Genomic DNA, 18811 nt, shown 5'->3' with positions numbered 1-18811 from the left:
CACTAATTGAAGTTCTTATGACTTTGTGAATTCTCAAACATTTTGGTAAATTTTGAGAATTTTAGGAACTTTTTTTTTATGCCACTAAAAATAATGATGTCATGGAAAAGATTATAGTGGCCCCACAAAGCGTACTCATATATATTTGAGTCTTTTGAGGAAATATTATTAAACTTGTTTTAAAATATATTTTTCCTTAATAATTTATTATAGACACGTAAAGAATTATCCTGTCATTCAAATTCTATCTTAAAGTATGCTTAATAACTGAATTAAAATATCATTCTTATAATACTATTTAGTATTTGTTGATGTTGTTGACTAATTATCATTTGCTATTTTTAATTTTTATTCATCAGGTTAGATGTAAAGTTGTTTTATTTTCTCCTGTAATTTTGTGTCGTACATCCTGGCAAAATAAGTAATTAACAAATATTTCACTTAAGGTAAAATTATGTTTTAAATTTAAAGTAATAAATACATATACATAATGTTAAATACTTTTAAAATGTAAATTATAGTCCTTTCGTTTTAATCGAAAAATGAACTTCGAAGTACAATAATAATTAATCAAATTTTACATGCGCACACTTGTAACATAAAACTTATCTAATACTGTACTCTCTTTGGTAAAAAATAAGTTAGCCAATATGGGTTCAATTCGAAGAATCAAAAATTAATATAACATATGAAAAGCTCAATTTGGATATATCATCGGTTCAAAAGATTTAAGTAAAATATAAATTAGAAGAGTTTTCTATTGTTTGATTTTTTTTTAAAGAATATAATACAACTAAGAAAAATATTTTCTAACTTTCATATACGTTTTTGTACTTCGAAATTTTAAGTCTTTTTAACGTATCAGATTAATGTTACAAAAATAAAGAAGCAAGAGTAGAAAAAATTTAAAAAATATCCACAAATTAAATTTTTAATGTCGGTTTGGACCTGGGCTTAGCACGGATCAAAATGACACTATATATATATATATATATATATATATATAAAGTGATAGGGGGGTTATGTTATATTTTTTCAATAAAAATTAGGATAGAAATATTATGTGATTTTTTAATATTTTAAAAGATCCTACTCGGTACTCCCTCACCCCTTGATTCCTCTTATCATGTAGGTGTATTTCTTATTTTTTGCCTATTCTCCCAATTTTTGTAATTTTCGTTTTTTTTTTTTTAATAAAACTGTTTAGTTATGAATCTTATTACACTGTTCATCTCTTTCTCTTAATCTTGGTTCTTAATATCCGTCTTCTTTAACCACACCCCGGTTACCACGGCCAACATCGTCCTTTATCATTTGGACATTAAAACGGCCTTTCAAATACCTAGGAATTTACAGGTTAATCCATCGAGTATATCAAGAAATTAAGAGAATAACCATATACTAAGAGTAATAGATTCATAACAACAGGTAAGTAATTATTCAAACATTATCAACATAATATTTTAATTGAACATAAAATAATTTACATAGTAGGGAGATTAGTACAGAAATATAGATAAAACTTACATGACTGGAAGATGGAGAGAGGTTTCCCTTTCGGGAAACCCGAAAACTACTTCACACTAAGAGAAAATTACTAGAAAGCTTAAAACTATTTTACAGGGAAGTTATATTACAAAGGATTTTACTGGGAAAAGGAGTTGGGGCATTTGTGAAAGGGAAGAGGAATATGGAAAAGTTGGTTGAGAGAGGCGTCAGAAGGTTTTTCTTTCTTGCTAACTTTTTCTCGATGATGATCTATGCTCTGCTCTTCTACAAACACTGCTATTTATATGAGTCTGGCGGACTTCAACTGTGAACTTCAAATTTGTGAAGAATCTTTTTTGAGTTCAGCCGGGTGCTCTTGGGGCCCCATCGTCACGTGAAACTTTTCAAAAGATACTTTATAATTTTGTCCGTTTGCTGAGCTGTCCCATTTCTTAATAAAACTACCACTTTATTAAAGCTATTTTAATAAAGTCTAGTCTTCTTTTTCTGAAGTGTCATTGTCTTCTTTTATCTTCTACAAAGTCTTGATACGAAAGTTCTTTCTGAGAAATGTCCTTGTCTCCTCTTTTAATGCTTTGTCTTTCTTTCTTCATCTTTCACTGAACCAAGTCATTGTCTCTTTCAAGTCTTTTTCTTTCATCTACCTTTCATGACTTTTTCTCTACCTCACCTTTTTTATTTTGTCTTTTTGCTGGCTAATGTCTTCGATCCTTGTCTTTCAATTAGGCTCTATTATTTTCTCCATTAACTAATCTAAGTGTCTAAATTGTGTAGAGCAATTGAATCAAAGCTCATGCCTGAGTCCACATCATTTGGATCTTGCGAGTCTTGAAATGCACTGTCTTGAAAATTAATATCATCTCCTTCAAAATCTGAATTATGGACCGGTGACATCCCTTGTCTTGGAGATAATTCCGGACTAGGATCTTTTAAAATATTAAAAAACCACATAATATTTCTATCCTGATTTTTATTGAAAAAATATAACATAACCCCCCTATCACTTTGGTATCAGAGCAAGAAGACTTTTGGACCTAACCTATATCTTAAACCTATATTTTAGACAAAAATACAATCTAGTTTTACTCAATATATAAGTTAGCCATTTAAAGCAACAAGTAAAAATTTATCCCTTTAAGGTAATGCAACACAATTATTTAGCTGTAAAACAACAGTTAGAAAAATTATATCTGGAATATACTAAATTAAGTAGTACCAAAGAAAATCAGTTAAGACTACAAGAATTAATAGATATAATATCAGGATTAGAATATAAATTACTAGGATATATAAAATCTAGAAAAACCTCAAAGAACCAAAAGCGATTTAGACCATATTAATTGTATGAGAACACTACCCTTTGTTAGACAAATACATATTAATCATTGGTATTTATATAGAGATATAAAGAAAAGACGAGAATATCAACAAGTAGAAAAAGCCTTAAGTGCATATTTAGAAATAATAAATTCGGAAACATTATCATCACTAATACAAAATAGACACTTACAAAGTCAGATTAACGAAGAGACAATTTCTGCTATAACGTGGGAATTACACAGTCTAAGAGAAGATATAGCAAGACTTACAACTATTAAAGAGCACCATAAGAAAGCTTGTAAAATAACAATTCCGTTAGGATAATAAATAAGCCTAGAAAAATAGATACCTTAAAAAATCTAGAACACTTAGACTTAAGAATATACCCAGAAAAGAAATATAGAGCATTAACAGACCATAGTATTATAAAGTGTAATTTTAGTAACGGAGATCATATATTACATAGTGAAGACAAACAGTTGAATACATTAGTAGATTTAGTCATAAATTTCAGTGAAAAAATACAAGAAAATAATAAAGATATCACTAGAATATTAGAAGTGGTAGCTGCATCTCAGACTAAGCAAAAGAAAACCTTTGAAAAGTTAGAACAAAACCTAGATTACTTAAAAACACAAGAATTAGAATTAGAAAAGAAAATTCAGATTCTAGTTAATAAATTTAATCTAGAAAGATTACCTACAAAAACAGAAATAGAAAAGTTAGTTAAAATTATTACAGAAAAAACAAAAGAAATAGAATTAAGAACAACCCACATAGTCTCTAAAATAACGCAACAAGTAGAAGTTTTAACTAGTGACATTAGAGAATTAAAAAAGACAGTTGCAGAACTAAAAGAAATCACTCTTTCATGAGTAGACCAACATTAGCTCAAGAAGAAGCCTCGAAATTAATAGAAAAGTCTATACCTTTACCAGCAGACTATAAAGATTATATACCTAACGCTAAATCGGACCAAATAATAATACAACAAAATATTACAATAATTTCATTAATATTAGAAATAATAAAGAAAATAGAAATAATAGTATCAAGGTTAGAATTATTAGATGAACGCATTCGGTGGTTAAGTGAACAACGGAGCGAGAAAAATAAAGAAACGTTTAAAAATAAAGAAGTTGAAGAATTAATAGACCAGCTAAAAAAGGTAGAAATAACACCTCAAAAAGAAAAAGTTAAAGTATTTAGAAAACCACAAAAATTGACCTTCTTTCAACTAGACCAAGAAACGAAGGAGGATCAGAAAGGCAAGAAAGACAAAGAGTAAATTTTTCAGATAATAGAATAGGTAATAATTTCCTATCAAGAATTTTAAGTAGAAGAACACCAGAAGAAAACAATCAACAACTAAGTGAAGTAATAGACGTAGACAAAGATATACAAATTTTCCAACAGAACCAGTTAAAACTATTAAATCCAAAAACTTTATACAACATAGGACAGTTTTCAAGTACAGCTCAATTATATAGACATTATAGAGAAGAACAAATATCAGCCATAGGAACTAAAATTACTACCATAAATTTAATAGACCCAGTAGCTGTAAGACAAATAAAAAATACTGGAAGAAGTTTAATGCATATGGGATTAATAGTAGTAGGATTAAAAGGACTAACTAGAAAGAACTTAGAAACAAAAGTTTTAATAGTAATTTATGACGATAGATGGTCAGACATGAAAAAATCAATAATAGGACTTACGGAAGTAGACATGACAAATAATGGAGGAATATTTTATATTAACCCAGATTTTATAATGAATTTAGAAGAATTTGGAAAGCACATAAAAATAGGAATACAGACCAAGGGATATGAAGAGATGTGTGACGGTAATAATTTATTAATATGCGTAGGATTTCTAGGAAAAATGACTAATAACAGTAATACAAAATTTAAAATTAAGGTAGAAGATGTAGTAGAAGTAATGGGAAATAGAGGAATAAGACTAATAAAGCCTATAAAAATAAATCCTGAAGAATATGCAGGGATGGAATGGAATCTAGAAGATTTTAATAGAAAAAAGATTTTACAGCCGGAATCTCACCTAATGTACACTAATTCTAAGGGAGAGATATCTGTACGTTTTACTAATTATAATTATACTCCACAAAAAGACATAGAAGAAGAAAGTACTTTAGATGAAAATGAAACTACAGAAACAACTTTTATGAATATAGAATTAATACAAGACGAGTTTGCGGTAGACATAGCTATAGAAGAAGCAAAAAGACTTCAAAAAGAAAACAAAAATATGCTTTTTAGATGTAAATATTTTTTTTTTAAATATAATCACCCATTGAAGCTTGGGTGTGCTTTTATTTCTTCATGGCAAAAACATAAGGAGGGGGACTTGAGGCCTAACCTCCATTACAAAAGAGGGATTATAGAATCCTGTTGGAGTATGTTGTTGAATCATTCCAACAATTCTCCTTCTATAAACACTTTAACTAACAAAAAAATTAGCCTTATCATATCTTATCCTAAGACTAGGCAGTTGGCTCTTGTCTAATTGAAAAGGACCTTTTGCCTCTCTTGGTAAGTTCTGGTAGTTACAAAACATGGAAGATTCACCTTTAACAGAAGCATTTTTGGCTAATACGTCTGCTACCTGATTTGCTTCCCTATAACAATGTGTAACCTTAGCATTTGCTTGGCCTAGGATTTGAGAAATGTCTTGAATGATACTCCTGAGTTTCTGATTGTTTCTCTGTTGTTTCTCAATCATCTCTTTGATAATAAGAGAGTCCAGCTCCAATGTGAAATTAGTGTATCCATTCTGTTTACACCATATTGCTCCATGTTTGGCTGCCTGAGCTTCTGCTTCATTATTACTTTTTCATCTGATGTTTAAGGAGAAGGCCATGATGAAACTGCCTTGATCATCTCTAGCAATTCCTCCAATTCCTGCTTCTCCAGTCTCTTTAATATAGCTCCCATCAGTATTCATTTTTATTTGTCCTTGATGAGGTTTTTCCCAGCAGATCCTTTTCCATTTTTGAAATGGCTTCATCCTCTCTAAGGTTTCACAAAGCCTAGGCCAAGGCATTCCCAAGTCACAGTTAGGGTACACCAATCTTATAGCAGCTCTTATGTTCCACAAGATTTGGTGAATCATCCTACTATACAAAAAATTCGTTTGATCACCATATTTACAGGCACACCTGCTCTTCCATATTTCCCATAAGACAAAACAAGGAGTAATTTGTACCACTAATTTATGAATTTGATTCTTGGTCTTGGTGCTCCACCAGTCACTTAGAAAACTTTTGATGGAGATCCTTTGGTTGATGATACCTAGTGCACCCCCAAATATCCTCCAGATCTTGGTTGCAGCATCACTTTCCAAGAATACATACTGGATTGTCTCTGTTTTAGAGCTTGTGCAACAGCAACATTTAGCATCTTCTTCACCTCTCTGAATTCTGAATCTGACCATAGCCTCTTCTAATGGCAATTTTCCTTTGATAACCCTCAATGAAATGAAGAATACTTTAAAAGGAATTACTTTGTTCCAGCATTTCTTCATGATGTTGTCCTTCTCCCTTCTTTTTCTACTGCTTTCCCATGCTGATCTGTTAGTAAAATTACCATCATTAGTAATGTTCCATAGAGGGATATCATTAACTTCTCTACTACCAATCTTTATAGAAATAATGTGGTGCACTAAGTCTTCAGGAAGTAATCCATTCAATTTATGAATGTCCCATCTTCCATTAGAAATAAATGCACCCACTTTTAATTTTCCAGAATTGGTAATGTTTTCAAAATAACTGGACAATGGACCTAGTCCTGTCCAGTTATCCCACCAGAAGCTAATATCTCCTTTATGAATTTCCCAGTGAATATTATTTTCAGCTTCTAGTTTGATTTGCATCAATTTTTGCCAATCATGGGATTGACCAGATCTCCATTTTTTTTTTATACCACATGGCCCCTTATACAATATTTTGCCTTCAGAAAATTGGCCCATAAAGAGTCACCAGTTCTGAAGTTCCACCATCTTTTCATAGCCAGTGTTTTACAAACATCCTGCATTCTTCTTGATCCTACTCCTCCTTCATCAGTGGGGTAGCTCATGTTGTCCCATGATACCCAATGATGTTTGGTTTTTTCACTTGAGGATCCCCAAAAGAACCTGTTAAAATATTTTTCCATTAGTTTTATAGTACCTTTAGGAGGACTCATAGCAGCTAGTATGTGAGTAGGAATAGCTTGCAAAACATGCTTAATAAGAATCATTCTCCCACCATGAGATAATAACTTACCTTGCCATCCTCTCAACCTATTAACAATTTTAGAAATCATATCATCAAAGTAACAAATTTTCTTTCTACCAATATATAGAGGACACCCAAGATAGGTGAAGGGAAAAGGTTTATCCATGAAGCCTGTAATAGACCTAATTCTGTTAATTCTATAGGTGGAGGGATTAGGAGAGGTGAGGAAAAAACTTTTCTTCTTGTTAACTAATTGGCCAGAGCTCTTTTCATACCTTCTAATAATTTTCATGATTAGCTTAATAGATTTAGAATTACCACTGCTGAAAATGATAACATCATCAGCATAGGCAAGGTGGTTTATACAAGGCCCTTTATGATTCATAGAGAAAGGAATGAACTCATCTACAGCGTTAAGGCTATTAAGAGTTCTAGAAAAAACTTCAGAAGCAATGATGAATAAAGCAGGGGAAAGAGGGTCCCCTTGTTTCAAGCCCTGCTCTGAATTGAAAAATCCTGTTCTGGTCCCATTAATGATGATAGAGTACCATACACCTGCAAGCAGAACTTCAATTAGTTTTGTAAAAGATTCTTAGAAACCAAACTTATGTAGAACAACAATCAGGAAATCCCAAGATAATCTATCATAGGCTTTAGCCATGTCTAATTTGATTACTACATTACCCCCTTTATTAGGATTAGAAATTCCTTGAAAACATTGTCAGTAATCATCCTACCTTTGACAAAACCACTTTGATTTTCTGAAATAAGTTTTGGGAGTAACCTATTAACCCTTATAGAAAGAATCTTAGTAATAATTTTAATGGAAAAAATTACTAAGACTAATAGGTCTTACTTCTGAAAAAGTAGTAGGGGGATTCACTTTAGGGATTAGAGCTAAACAAGTATGAGTAAAATATCTTGAGATGGGACTGCCTTTGAAAAATTCTTGGACAAATTCAATAACTTCCCTTTTGATGATTTGCCAGCATTTTTGGTAAAACCTTCCTGTGTATCCATCTTGTCCTGCTGAACTAGTGGGGCTCATGCTAAAGATAGCTTTTTGAATTTCCTCTTCCTCTGGTAAAGTATTAAGCATCTCATTGTCATTTTCAGTGATGATTCTTGGTATCACATTAAGCAGATCATTATCCACATTCCTCTTCTGATGTAAAGGATGTAAAGGATGTAAGTTAGGAGCATTAACAATAGAAGAAGCCATACGACACTTTAAATTATGTGAAGCCCGAACTGATAATTGGGGATATAGAGTAGAACAGATATACCAAAAGAAATCAGACGATTTTGATAAAATATTAGAAGATATGCAAAATAGTGATGACGAACTAGAAATAGACTCTATAATAAGTCAAAAAGAATTAATGAAATCTAGTGCAGTTCTAGTCCATTTCAAAGAACAACGGGAGAACAATATATTGTAGATACTAGTACAGGAAATGTACCTAGAAGAAGAGTTTTTAGAACAGCGGGAGAACCCTTAGACAATGTCAAACCATCAGGGAAAAGAATGCCCATAGAAGAACCCATTATTCTTCAAGAAGGAGGTAATAAAGGTAAAATATTAAATATAGCAGCACATGATCCGCAAAGATGGAACTCAGTAATAGATCTTTGGAAAGAATAGTAGTAGCAGACTATATAAAAACATATAGTGAAACAGACGCAGAAACAATGTATAAATATTTAGAAACTTTTTTAGGAGAATCAGCCAAAGCTTTATGGGAAGCTTATAAAGAAAATTTTCCGATGGAATTTCAACACTTAGTATCCATGGGAGCAAACCCATATAATTTTACTAATAAAATACATACTTTGATTACAGGGGAAGACCCAAATAGTGGATTATTAGTACTACAAAGAAATGCAGTAATAAAATTAGAACAACTAAGCATAAGTAGTTGGTTTCATATTAAGAAATTTTTAAATGATTATTTTTACTACTGTACTATTAGTGGAAATGCATTTGATCAAGAATTAGGTAAAAAGTTATTTAATAAACTACCAGGAGCCTTAGGAAGAGAAATAGAAGATAGATGGAATAAGAGAGACGGAGTAGTACAGAATCCCAATTTAAAATGGTCTATAGGACATAGAATACAACATATAATGGATATACTACAAGAAAAATGTACCCATATACAGATACAAAAACAGTTAAAACAAAATGAAATGAACTTTTGTAAAAGCGTAGTTTACACTACACAAAGTTATGATAAAGACAATTATAAAAAGAAAAAGCATAAAAAATACAGAACGCAGTATAATAGAAATTATCCTCAATATAATAGAAAGAAATATTATCTTAGAAAATCAGTAGCTAGAAACCCTTATTTAGACAGAAATAGGCACGTAAGAAAATATCGAACAGAAAGAAATTATAAAAATAAATTAGAATGCTTCACTTGTGGAAGTGTAGAACACTTAGCAAATACATGTCCAAAAAGAATAAATAATAAGACAAGAAATTCTCAGCTAATTGAAGATTTTCAAGAAACGTTAATAAATGTAGACGAATATATGTCAGATACAGAAAGTATATACTCTATAGTAAGTGTAGACACTGAAGAAAAAATCAAAACAGACTCATCAGACTCAGAAGCAGACGAATTAATTAATGAAATAGGATTAGAAAATCTAGACTTAGAAGCAATGGATAATTTACCAAATATAGCAGAAGACTGTAACCATGAGGTCGAACGAAATAAAGGATTAGATAGTAATGCATGTTTCTTTTGTAAATGGTATCCTAGTAGAGACAAAAGAGCTAAATGCAAAAATTGTTATATAGAAGGATGTACAATGTGTATAGAAAAATAATTTAAAACAAAAATAAATAAAGAGACAACTCATAAGAAAATTGAAGACCCTACTATTAATCTAAGGATAATAACATTAGAAACAAGAATAAATGAATTAGAAACTAGATTATGTAACCTAGAAAAAGGAAAACAAAAAGAAGTAGATAGTGAAGACGAAGAAATAAGATTATCAAATATACAACCAATAATGAAACCATTAAGAATAATACCAGAGGATTCTCAAGCAGAACTAATGAGTATAGAAGATCACGAAGCATTAGTATGTAATGAAGATAAAAAATTAGGAACAATAAAAATACTTGCGAGAATTAAAATAGATGATTATGAGATAGAAACATTAGCATTAGTAGATTCAGGGTACACAAAGTGCATAATAAATAAAAGAATAGTTCCACCTAATTTAATAAAAATTCTAGAAAAACCAGTTGCAGCCATGCAAATGGATGGAACACATAACATATATAGACATTATGTTCATAAAGCCTACATTAGCTTTATAAATACATGCTCAGAATTTTACAAACCAAGCTATAAAATGGATAAGATATGGGTAAGAGACCTTAATATAAACTTTTGTCATAGGACTGGACTTTATGTTACATAATAATGGCAGCTGTATGATTACAAGAGATGGAGTAATTTTCTTAAAAAATATTACTCATACACCAGTACAAGTTCTTAAGACTGAAACAAGGATCCGTCATAAAAAGATCCCTACCGCAGACCTGCAAAAGAAAAAAGATAGTTGTTGTAAAGAATGTCAAGAAAATAATACATGTTGTAAAGACAAACCAGAAATGAAAAATTTAACTCTAGAAGAAGAAGAAATTCTAGGAGAAGAGGATTCGTTAGAAAAAAATTATACTTTAATAGACATAGAGACAGAGTTATATAATTTCAAAACAGGAATAGAAAGAATAGGAATAATAAAGAATCAAAAAGACCTAGATAATATAATAAAAATACTAGATGAAATAGAAATTATAGGAGAAAAACCATTAAAACATTGGAAAAACAATAGGATTGTATGTAAATTAGATATAATAAATCCAGATTATATAATTAAAACAACTTCTATTGAAGCGACAAATCAAGATGTAGAAGATTTTAAAGTACAAATAAAAGAACTATTGGACTTAGGAGTAATACGGAGATCTACTTCTAAACATAGATCTGCAGCATTTATGGTAAGAAATCATAGCGAGATAGTAAGGGGAAAAGCTAGAATGGTAATAAACCATAAAAGACTTAATGATAATACTAGAACAGATGGATATAAGTTACCAGACAAAACAGAATTAATAAATAGAATACAAGGAAAGAAAATATTTAGCAAATTTGATTGTAAATCAGGATATTGGCAGGTACGAATGCATGAAGAAAGTATAGAGTGGACTGCATTCACCTGTCCTGAAGGACATTTCGAATGGTTAGTAATGTCATTTGGATTAAAGACAGCTCCGCCAATTTTTCAAAGAAAAATGGATAGTATATTTGGAGAATACAAAAGGTTTGTATTAGTATATGTAGATGATATATTAGTGTTTAGTAGAGATATTAAAGAATATTTAGGACACCTACAAACGGTATTTAGACTATTTGTAGAAAATGGAATAATAATTAGTAAGAAGAAAATGGAATTATGTAAAAATTATATAAACTTTTTAGGAGTAGTACTAGGAGAGGGTAAAATAAAATTACAACCTCATATAGCCAAAAAAGCTTTAGAAATGCCAGACAAGTTAAACAATGTTAAAGAATTACAAATTTTTTTAGGAATAGTCAATTATGCTAGAAATTTTATAAAAGATCTAGGAAAAATAGCAGGACCATTATATTCAAAGACTGGATCAAATGGTCAAAAACACTTTAATACTAAAGACATTAAATTAGTACAAAAAATAAAAGAAAAAATAAAAAACATTCCCGATTTAAATATGCCTTTAGAAACAGACTATTTAATTATAGAGACAGACGGTAGTTTTGAAGGATGGGGAGCAGTACTAAAAGCAAAACCTAATAAATATAGTAATAAAAATGAAGAAAAGATATGTGCTTATCAATGTGGTAAGTATAAAGAAAAATGAAATATGAGTAGTATAGATGCGGAAATTTTAGCTGTAATATATGGATTAAATAGTTTTAGACTATATATTCTAAATAAACCAGAAATACTAGTTAGAACAGACTGCGAAGCTATAGTTAAATTCTATCAAAAGATAAGTGATAAAATTAGCAGTAGAAGACGATGGCTAAATTTTTTAGATACCATTTCAATTTACAATTTAAAATTTGAACATATAAAAGGAAAAGATAATAATTTAGCAGACCAATTAAGTAGATTAAATATTAATGCTAACTAAATTTTTTATTTGGACAGCATGAGACCTTCCAGTTCTCAGACAGCAAACAAGGGGAAAGGCATAGCCTCAACCCAAGACACATACAGACGTAACCTTCATTTTAGACCTACATCTTTATTAGAAAGAAATACTATGGAAAGAATACAATTTGGAGCCAATAACTTAGTAGCTTACCAGCCATCAAATTAGACTTTTAAAGTATTACCAGAATACGTAATATACAGACAACAAGGATGTTTAGTGGATAATTTATGAATTTCGCATAATAGAAAAGACGCTAGTCATTTTGTAGCCACTATAAATGCACTCTGTCAATATTTTACAGACCGAAATTTAGACAAAAAATTTAAATTTTATGTTGTAGTTCACGGTAAAACTAATGGAATTTTTCAAACCTGGATAGAAGTTTTAGACTCTATAAAAGATATAAGAAAACCTCTTTTTAAAGGATTTAATAATTTCACTGAAGCATTAGACTATGCTAGGGGAGTATTGGGTCCAAACTACTATATTTCTCCAGCTCTCAGACAAAATTCAGACAAAGTCCCTCAGTACAACGCCCAAAAAGACACAGACAAAATAATCTTTCGTGACCATTGTTCTACCATGATTGATGTATTATATATATATATATATATAACGAAAAGTACAGCTAACTGGTAATATGAATTCCGGCTGCCGAATTTCAATTCCCCGTATAAATGTGTATATTTATACAAATCACAACACATTCAATTACCCATAAGACCCAAAACCTAAAACAACGTCATTTGAATATTAGAGACGATGAGAATCAAAATGCTCTCCTTTTTATTGCACACAAGTTTCACTGAACAAAGACCTCATCAGAAACTTGATAAGGAATTCCTAGTAGTCAACAAAATTAATTAGGAGAGAGCGTAATAGAAGGAAAACCCTAGAAGCAAAATTTGAAAATGCCAAAAAAAAAAAAAAAAAAAAAAAAACCTATGAAGGAAGCAGAAAAAAGGACGGTCTGTTTCTATTGCATAAGCAAGCTTCTAATAAGTGCAGCTTGGGCGGAGTCAGAATTGGCTAAGAGTTCAGACAAGCGCTCACTAAGATCATCAACTTCTCTGTGCAACCCTCTTATGTAGTTGCATGTGTCTTGCAGCACTCTTGTTGCTGAAACCTGCACCCATTATGAAAAAATAATTAAGTAATTCATAAACTATTGTATATTTTTATTAAACAAATTGTACTGTACATGTAATATTATGTATTTAGAGTCAACCTGCAAGCTTAGTGAGTTCAACGAATCAAGGGACAAAAGGAATCCATATAGTATTTGGTTAAAATCTAAAGTCCTTCAAACCTAGGAAAGGTCGTTGGGACCACTGGGACTTTATAATTTCTTTCTGATGTACGAGGATTAGTATAGGCGATCTTAAAGATCAGCATGTACTAGGTTAATTCATCTTCCTTCTTTATACATATAGACACCATTATAAAAGAAAAAAAGTTAAAATGTACCTTGTCAGAGGACCTATTAGGAAGGTCAGGAAGAAGGTCTTGCAACTTGGAAACAAGATCATTAATCTGGTCCTCAGATATAGTCCTTGAAGAACCTCCTGAATGTCTTGAGCGTGATGACCTTCTGCTAGACATTTTTTTAATATATATGTTTGATTTGAGTTTGAGTACTCTTGTTGAGTGTGCAATCTGGAGAAGGGAGAAACAAGTTATGGAGATCGAGTGAAAAAATTAACTGATGATTTGAAGAAGATAAAAGAGGAATTAAAGAAAGAGAAGACTAGTGCATAACAAGTAGTGGAGAAAATAATTGCATGGGAGAAAGAAGTGGGCTTACGTTGTCTTTAAATAGGGTATTTAGGAGAGTGAGAAGTAGCAGCATAAGTTTTTGGAGAGCAATATCTCATTCTTAGCGGTGAAGCCAGAATTTTCACTAAAAGTTTAATTATACATAAACATTATTAGTACAAAAACAATTATACTATTAAAATAAAATTTACCTTTTATAGCAGTTCTTGCTCTATTTTCAAGATTACAGATTTCACTTCAAAATATTTTATCTATATAGATATCATTTAGGTGACACCTGATAATGTAAAACAATCTTTTTACACCAGCTAGTATGTGTAACTTTAACTCTTTCATTGATGAGATTCAAAATATAAAGAGTAACCATACAAAGAAGCTAAGAAAATCAACATTTATTGTATATAGATAAAAAATTATTTAATCTTATATATAGTGTGTGATTTAATTTTCAGACGAATGAAGTTCGGATGAACCTACGTTGCTCCCCTAACTCCGTCTTTCTATGTTATTTTCAGGATCAGAGCTTAGAAGCTATGCTATAAGTTCAGTCGAACTCAGTAGCTTTTATATATATATGTATGTAAGAAAATCATTAATTATGTAAAAATACTAAATTTAGAATCTAATTATTAACACATAAATTCTCATTCTAAAAGCCACAGCCCATAAAATTAAAATCTGTGCCTGCCCCACTGGACTTATTTTCCGGTCTTAACTCTTAAGTTGCAAATTAATGACACTAGATCTCAAGAGCGCTTTACAACGAAGTACATCTCCTACCTACCCACCCATTAGGGTAGGGATGTTTAGGGGGGGGGGGGGGGACTAGCTCTACTGTTCAATTCAGTGTGTGAGCTTGTGTCGGCAACGCGCCTGACCATGTTATTTTATTGCATCTATGCACTAATCCAGAAAAGAAAGAAAAAAAACGGAGAAGTTAAAAGTATTCAAGATATCAGCAAATGAAATCTTTCCTTAAAATGAGTTTTTAATTAAAGATTGGAGAACAAGGGGCGGGCAAGTTGACCGTTCATGGATATTTAGCATCCCATGCAGAGAGATGTATTTTCCTCAAACGCAAAGCAAATCAAACCAATTTAATCCTTTTTCATATATGAATTTACTTGAACTCTATATATATATAGAGAGAGAGAGAGTAATTTGACAATATAAATAAATATTTACATTATCAGTGCAATTTTACATGTTACTTACCGTTTATGCTAGTTTACCAATGATCAATTGTTATTAATAAAATCTTATATTTATAAATATTTTTTATACCTGATTAGTACATTTAACTTGAACTCAAACTTCATATTATTAGGTTTAGCATAGATATATGAGGTCATTCATGACGAGTGGAGATGAATCCATATACGATCTTGGGCCTCAGTATATTAATATGTACTTTAACAGATCAATTTAGCTTTCAGTTATACTAAGCTCTTTACTCTTTTTGTCCCAGTAACTGATTTGCTGCAATTTCCGAGTTCTGCTAGGTAGTTAGCCTTTTTTTCTTCGGTCAAAAAGAGTGTTCACTTATCAAATTAAGAAAGAATTAACCTTATCTTTCCAAATTTGCCCATATTAAGTGTTATGTGATCAAATCTCAATATCTATTTAACGAGCGATAGTTTAGTCAAATTACCTATTTTTATCTAGGAGTTAGTATTTTCTTAAGAAGTATGCAAATGGTTAAGTGGACGCTCTTTTTTATCTGGAGGGAGTATCATTTCTTCCTACATTTCTAAGCTTTTGTTCTTAACGCTTTGTAAATGTGTTAAATTTTCTGTGGCTGATCTATCTCATAATGTCACATAAGAATGGTACTCTAAAAGGAAATTAAAGCTTCACCTTTTCCTCCTAATTAAGAAAGCTTCAATGGTTGCTAAAGACATAAATTAACTTCTGTGGCTTATCATGAATGCTTCCTTTAATTTAGCTGATCCGAAGAAGACCAAAGGAATCGTTTTCGTGGCTAAAGTACACATTTTTATCGTCTTCATTATAACTTGCCTACCTGGATTATATTTTGATTGAGTACTGTGCAATACATACATAAGATCGAAGTAATTAATTTTATGTTATTTTAATTAAATTGACGTGGAGTCTATGTTAGCACATTAACGTGGTCTGTCTGTTTAGTACTTGCAATCTCTATAATCTTGATTCTTTTCTTCTCATCTTTTAATTACAATATGTACTTTTTCAACTAAAATTTACTTTTATAGTTTTTTAAGAGAGTACGTACTTGACATGATTTACAGTCACACATGCTTGCAAAGCATCCAATGGTTGATGGAATTCAGATTCCATTGACAGAAAAATAATTTATCTGTCTTTGCCATCACTATTGTTCAGGTATTTTAAGATAGATTTGGTCATACTATCTGGACGGTTGAATATTGATGCCCAAATAATTATTGGGATAGAAGGAAATAATTACCTATGATTTTCAAAGAGCTTTGACGTGACTTCTAAACATTTTTGTAGTTCAACAGGTATTGAATGAAACCAATTTAAAAAAACATCCCTTCTTAAGTTAGTTTTCATATTTCAAACTCCAGATTTGTAAGAAATCATCCTTCTTAATTTATTTACGGTAATAACCTATTTAACGTTAGGTTTTACTAGAAATAGTAACTTGGCTGGACTTTTCATGACAATTAAACTTAATTCTTGTACGTTATGGAAAAAAAACTGGCAACACCTTACTATATACTCTACCTTTCTTTTCAGAACTTAAGTTATATGCAAGGACAATTAGTATAACAATTTTCTTGCACTAACAATATAATTTAACTTGTTAAAACAATTTTTTTTTTGTTTAATTCATCCATCTTCAAGAGTGGATGCATTTCATTAATCAAAAGGATATTATACACAGCCAAGGAGTGAACACTCCCTGTACCTACTTAATTGGAACAGACTCCAATTATAGCAAAAGTAGGATTTCTAATCAACTTTCAAAAAATGAGTTGATTTTCTATCAAAATCAAGCTTCAAGGGACATCAAAAGTATAAGTTCTATAATGCTCCTATTCAGAGAGGAGTTTCTAATAATTTTGGTCCTAAAGGAAGGGAAGTTCATTTTGTCCATTTTGAGTGCACCTCTTGCTTTTTTTGGCAGTAGATGGAACTGAGATATCCAAGTTGTGTTGTTGCATCGTAGTCCCCAATTAGCTAATCCATCAGCTACTTTGTTCCCTTCTCTAAAGCAGTGTATTATGCTCCATTCCTCCATTTTCTCAACTTATTATCTATATTAGGTTATCAATCAATATATAGACCGAACTTAAACTCTTCTCTTTAACAATCCAAAGCTCACTACAATAAAAGATATTTGTCTTCTTAATATTTAATTAAAATTTATAAGCTTCTAAGGGGTTCTATTTCATGTGTAGGGATAATATTATGAAAGGGAAAAAATAAAGTAGAGCGAGAGAAGGACAAGAAGAACAACGAAGTTTCTTAATTTCTTAACTAAAAACCGAGTAGTAAAATAAACAGAGGAATAAGTGCAAAAAATAAGAAGGGTCAGCGACATTTTGGGAGCACATGATTTTGATCCAATAGACAGCTCAATGCCAGGCGAGTCTTTATTTCTTTATTTTCTTTCAAATCCAGCGGGCTGGTCTGCTCTCTTTCCTTCTTTTCCTTTTTTAATTAAAATTCTTTTTAGATAATTTTAATAGTAGAGCTCAGTAGAAAGAGGAAGAGCTAGAAGGGAAGGAGGAGGAGAAATAAATTTGATTAGTTTTTTTCTTTTTAAATAGTTAAAACCCCAAGAAAGATACAATGTGATCTTAGCATATGCTTTTCTATCTGATTGTACTTAATCCATAAAAGGAGTACTATATATGATGATGTGCACAGGCAGAGAAAATAAATATTTATGCAATGACATATGTCTGCTTATAAAATATCAGAGGTAAATAATTAGATAAGCATTAATAATGACTTAGTAAAAATGGTAACTAATCTGCAATCACAATCAGAATTAAGTAGAAACCTTTTAAGAAGATCTTTATACCATCGTATACTGTATAACATAAATCAATTCTCCGGACCGCAAATATTAATGTTTCAAGAGCATAGATATTAATTTGACGTTCTTAGTCTGTGAAGAAAGTATTTTATGTTATATCTTGAGATACGAGCGTTATTATACATAAACTTTTAGCCCTAATGTTATATTTATTATTAAACTCGTGTCAGCACCGACCAAATGTTCTCGTTAAATCTATCAGTACTCTCATTGTCCAATGGTATCGTACCAGGTGTACAGTGTGTGAATGGATATTTTATGAGTTTAATCATTTGAAACAAATTGGTCTATACTAACAAAAAAGAATACTTTACTAGACTGCGTAAGTTTGTGTAAGGAAAGAGAGGCTCTTCAAGTAAAAAGATGAAAGAGTAGTTCAGTCTTATAGCTTCAATTCAGGATCTTTTCTTCTGTTCATGTATCAGAAAAGATAAAATTTGATAGAGTTTAAGATCTATGTACTTGATTGCATGAAAAGTATTTACATAATCAAATTGCTTATAAGATAATTCAAATGAATTTGTATAATAATCAATAACCATTAATAGTAACCTGATAAAATGATAATTTACTTATTTGTAAGTTCTTTGGTAGTGCAGTAACTGGTCCCAATCAAATTTTGACTTTTAAATATAGTTCCTAAAATATCTGTATATGCATCATTTGGAAACATGGAGGAACTATCAAAAAT

General features: G+C 30.9%; 2 protein-coding genes across 2 annotated transcripts; both read right to left on the bottom strand.

Annotated features, from left to right (window-relative positions):
• Positions 1-6767: 6767 nt before the first annotated feature.
• Positions 6768-8288, bottom strand: LOC132631398 (uncharacterized). The gene is made up of 3 exons (XM_060346973.1): positions 7904-8288; positions 7342-7621; positions 6768-7131 (listed from the first exon to the last, which is right to left on the bottom strand). Exons 1-3 carry the CDS (start codon positions 8286-8288, stop codon positions 6768-6770), a joined length of 1029 nt encoding a protein of 342 aa, XP_060202956.1.
• Positions 8289-12992: 4704 nt separating this feature from the next.
• On the bottom strand, positions 12993-13895 carry LOC132634212 (transcription factor PRE3-like). The gene is made up of 2 exons (XM_060350499.1): positions 13761-13895; positions 12993-13419 (listed from the first exon to the last, which is right to left on the bottom strand). The coding sequence occupies exons 1-2, from the start codon at positions 13893-13895 to the stop codon at positions 13270-13272; spliced, it is 285 nt and encodes a 94-aa protein (XP_060206482.1). The 3' UTR covers positions 12993-13269.
• Between the last annotated feature and the right edge of the window lie 4916 nt (positions 13896-18811).

Source organism: Lycium barbarum, chromosome 3 (assembly GCF_019175385.1).
Source record: "Lycium barbarum isolate Lr01 chromosome 3, ASM1917538v2, whole genome shotgun sequence".
In the NCBI taxonomy this organism is placed as follows: domain Eukaryota; kingdom Viridiplantae; phylum Streptophyta; class Magnoliopsida; order Solanales; family Solanaceae; genus Lycium; species Lycium barbarum.
This window is presented reverse-complemented; position numbering and strand designations above follow the sequence as displayed.

Coding starts and splice junctions, on each gene's coding strand:
- LOC132631398 (XM_060346973.1), bottom strand. CDS start 8,288: ATGGCTTCTTCTATTGTTAATGCTCCTAACTTACATCCTTTACATCCT. Junction 7,622..7,903: donor AGTAAGACCTATTAGTCTTA/GTAATTTTTTCC, acceptor TTCTGCTTGCAG/GTGTATGGTACTCTATCATC. Junction 7,132..7,341: donor ATCATGAAAATTATTAGAAG/GTATGAAAAGAG, acceptor AATTGTTAATAG/GTTGAGAGGATGGCAAGGTA.
- LOC132634212 (XM_060350499.1), bottom strand. CDS start 13,895: ATGTCTAGCAGAAGGTCATCACGCTCAAGACATTCAGGAGGTTCTTCA. Junction 13,420..13,760: donor CTAATAGGTCCTCTGACAAG/GTACATTTTAAC, acceptor TAATGGGTGCAG/GTTTCAGCAACAAGAGTGCT.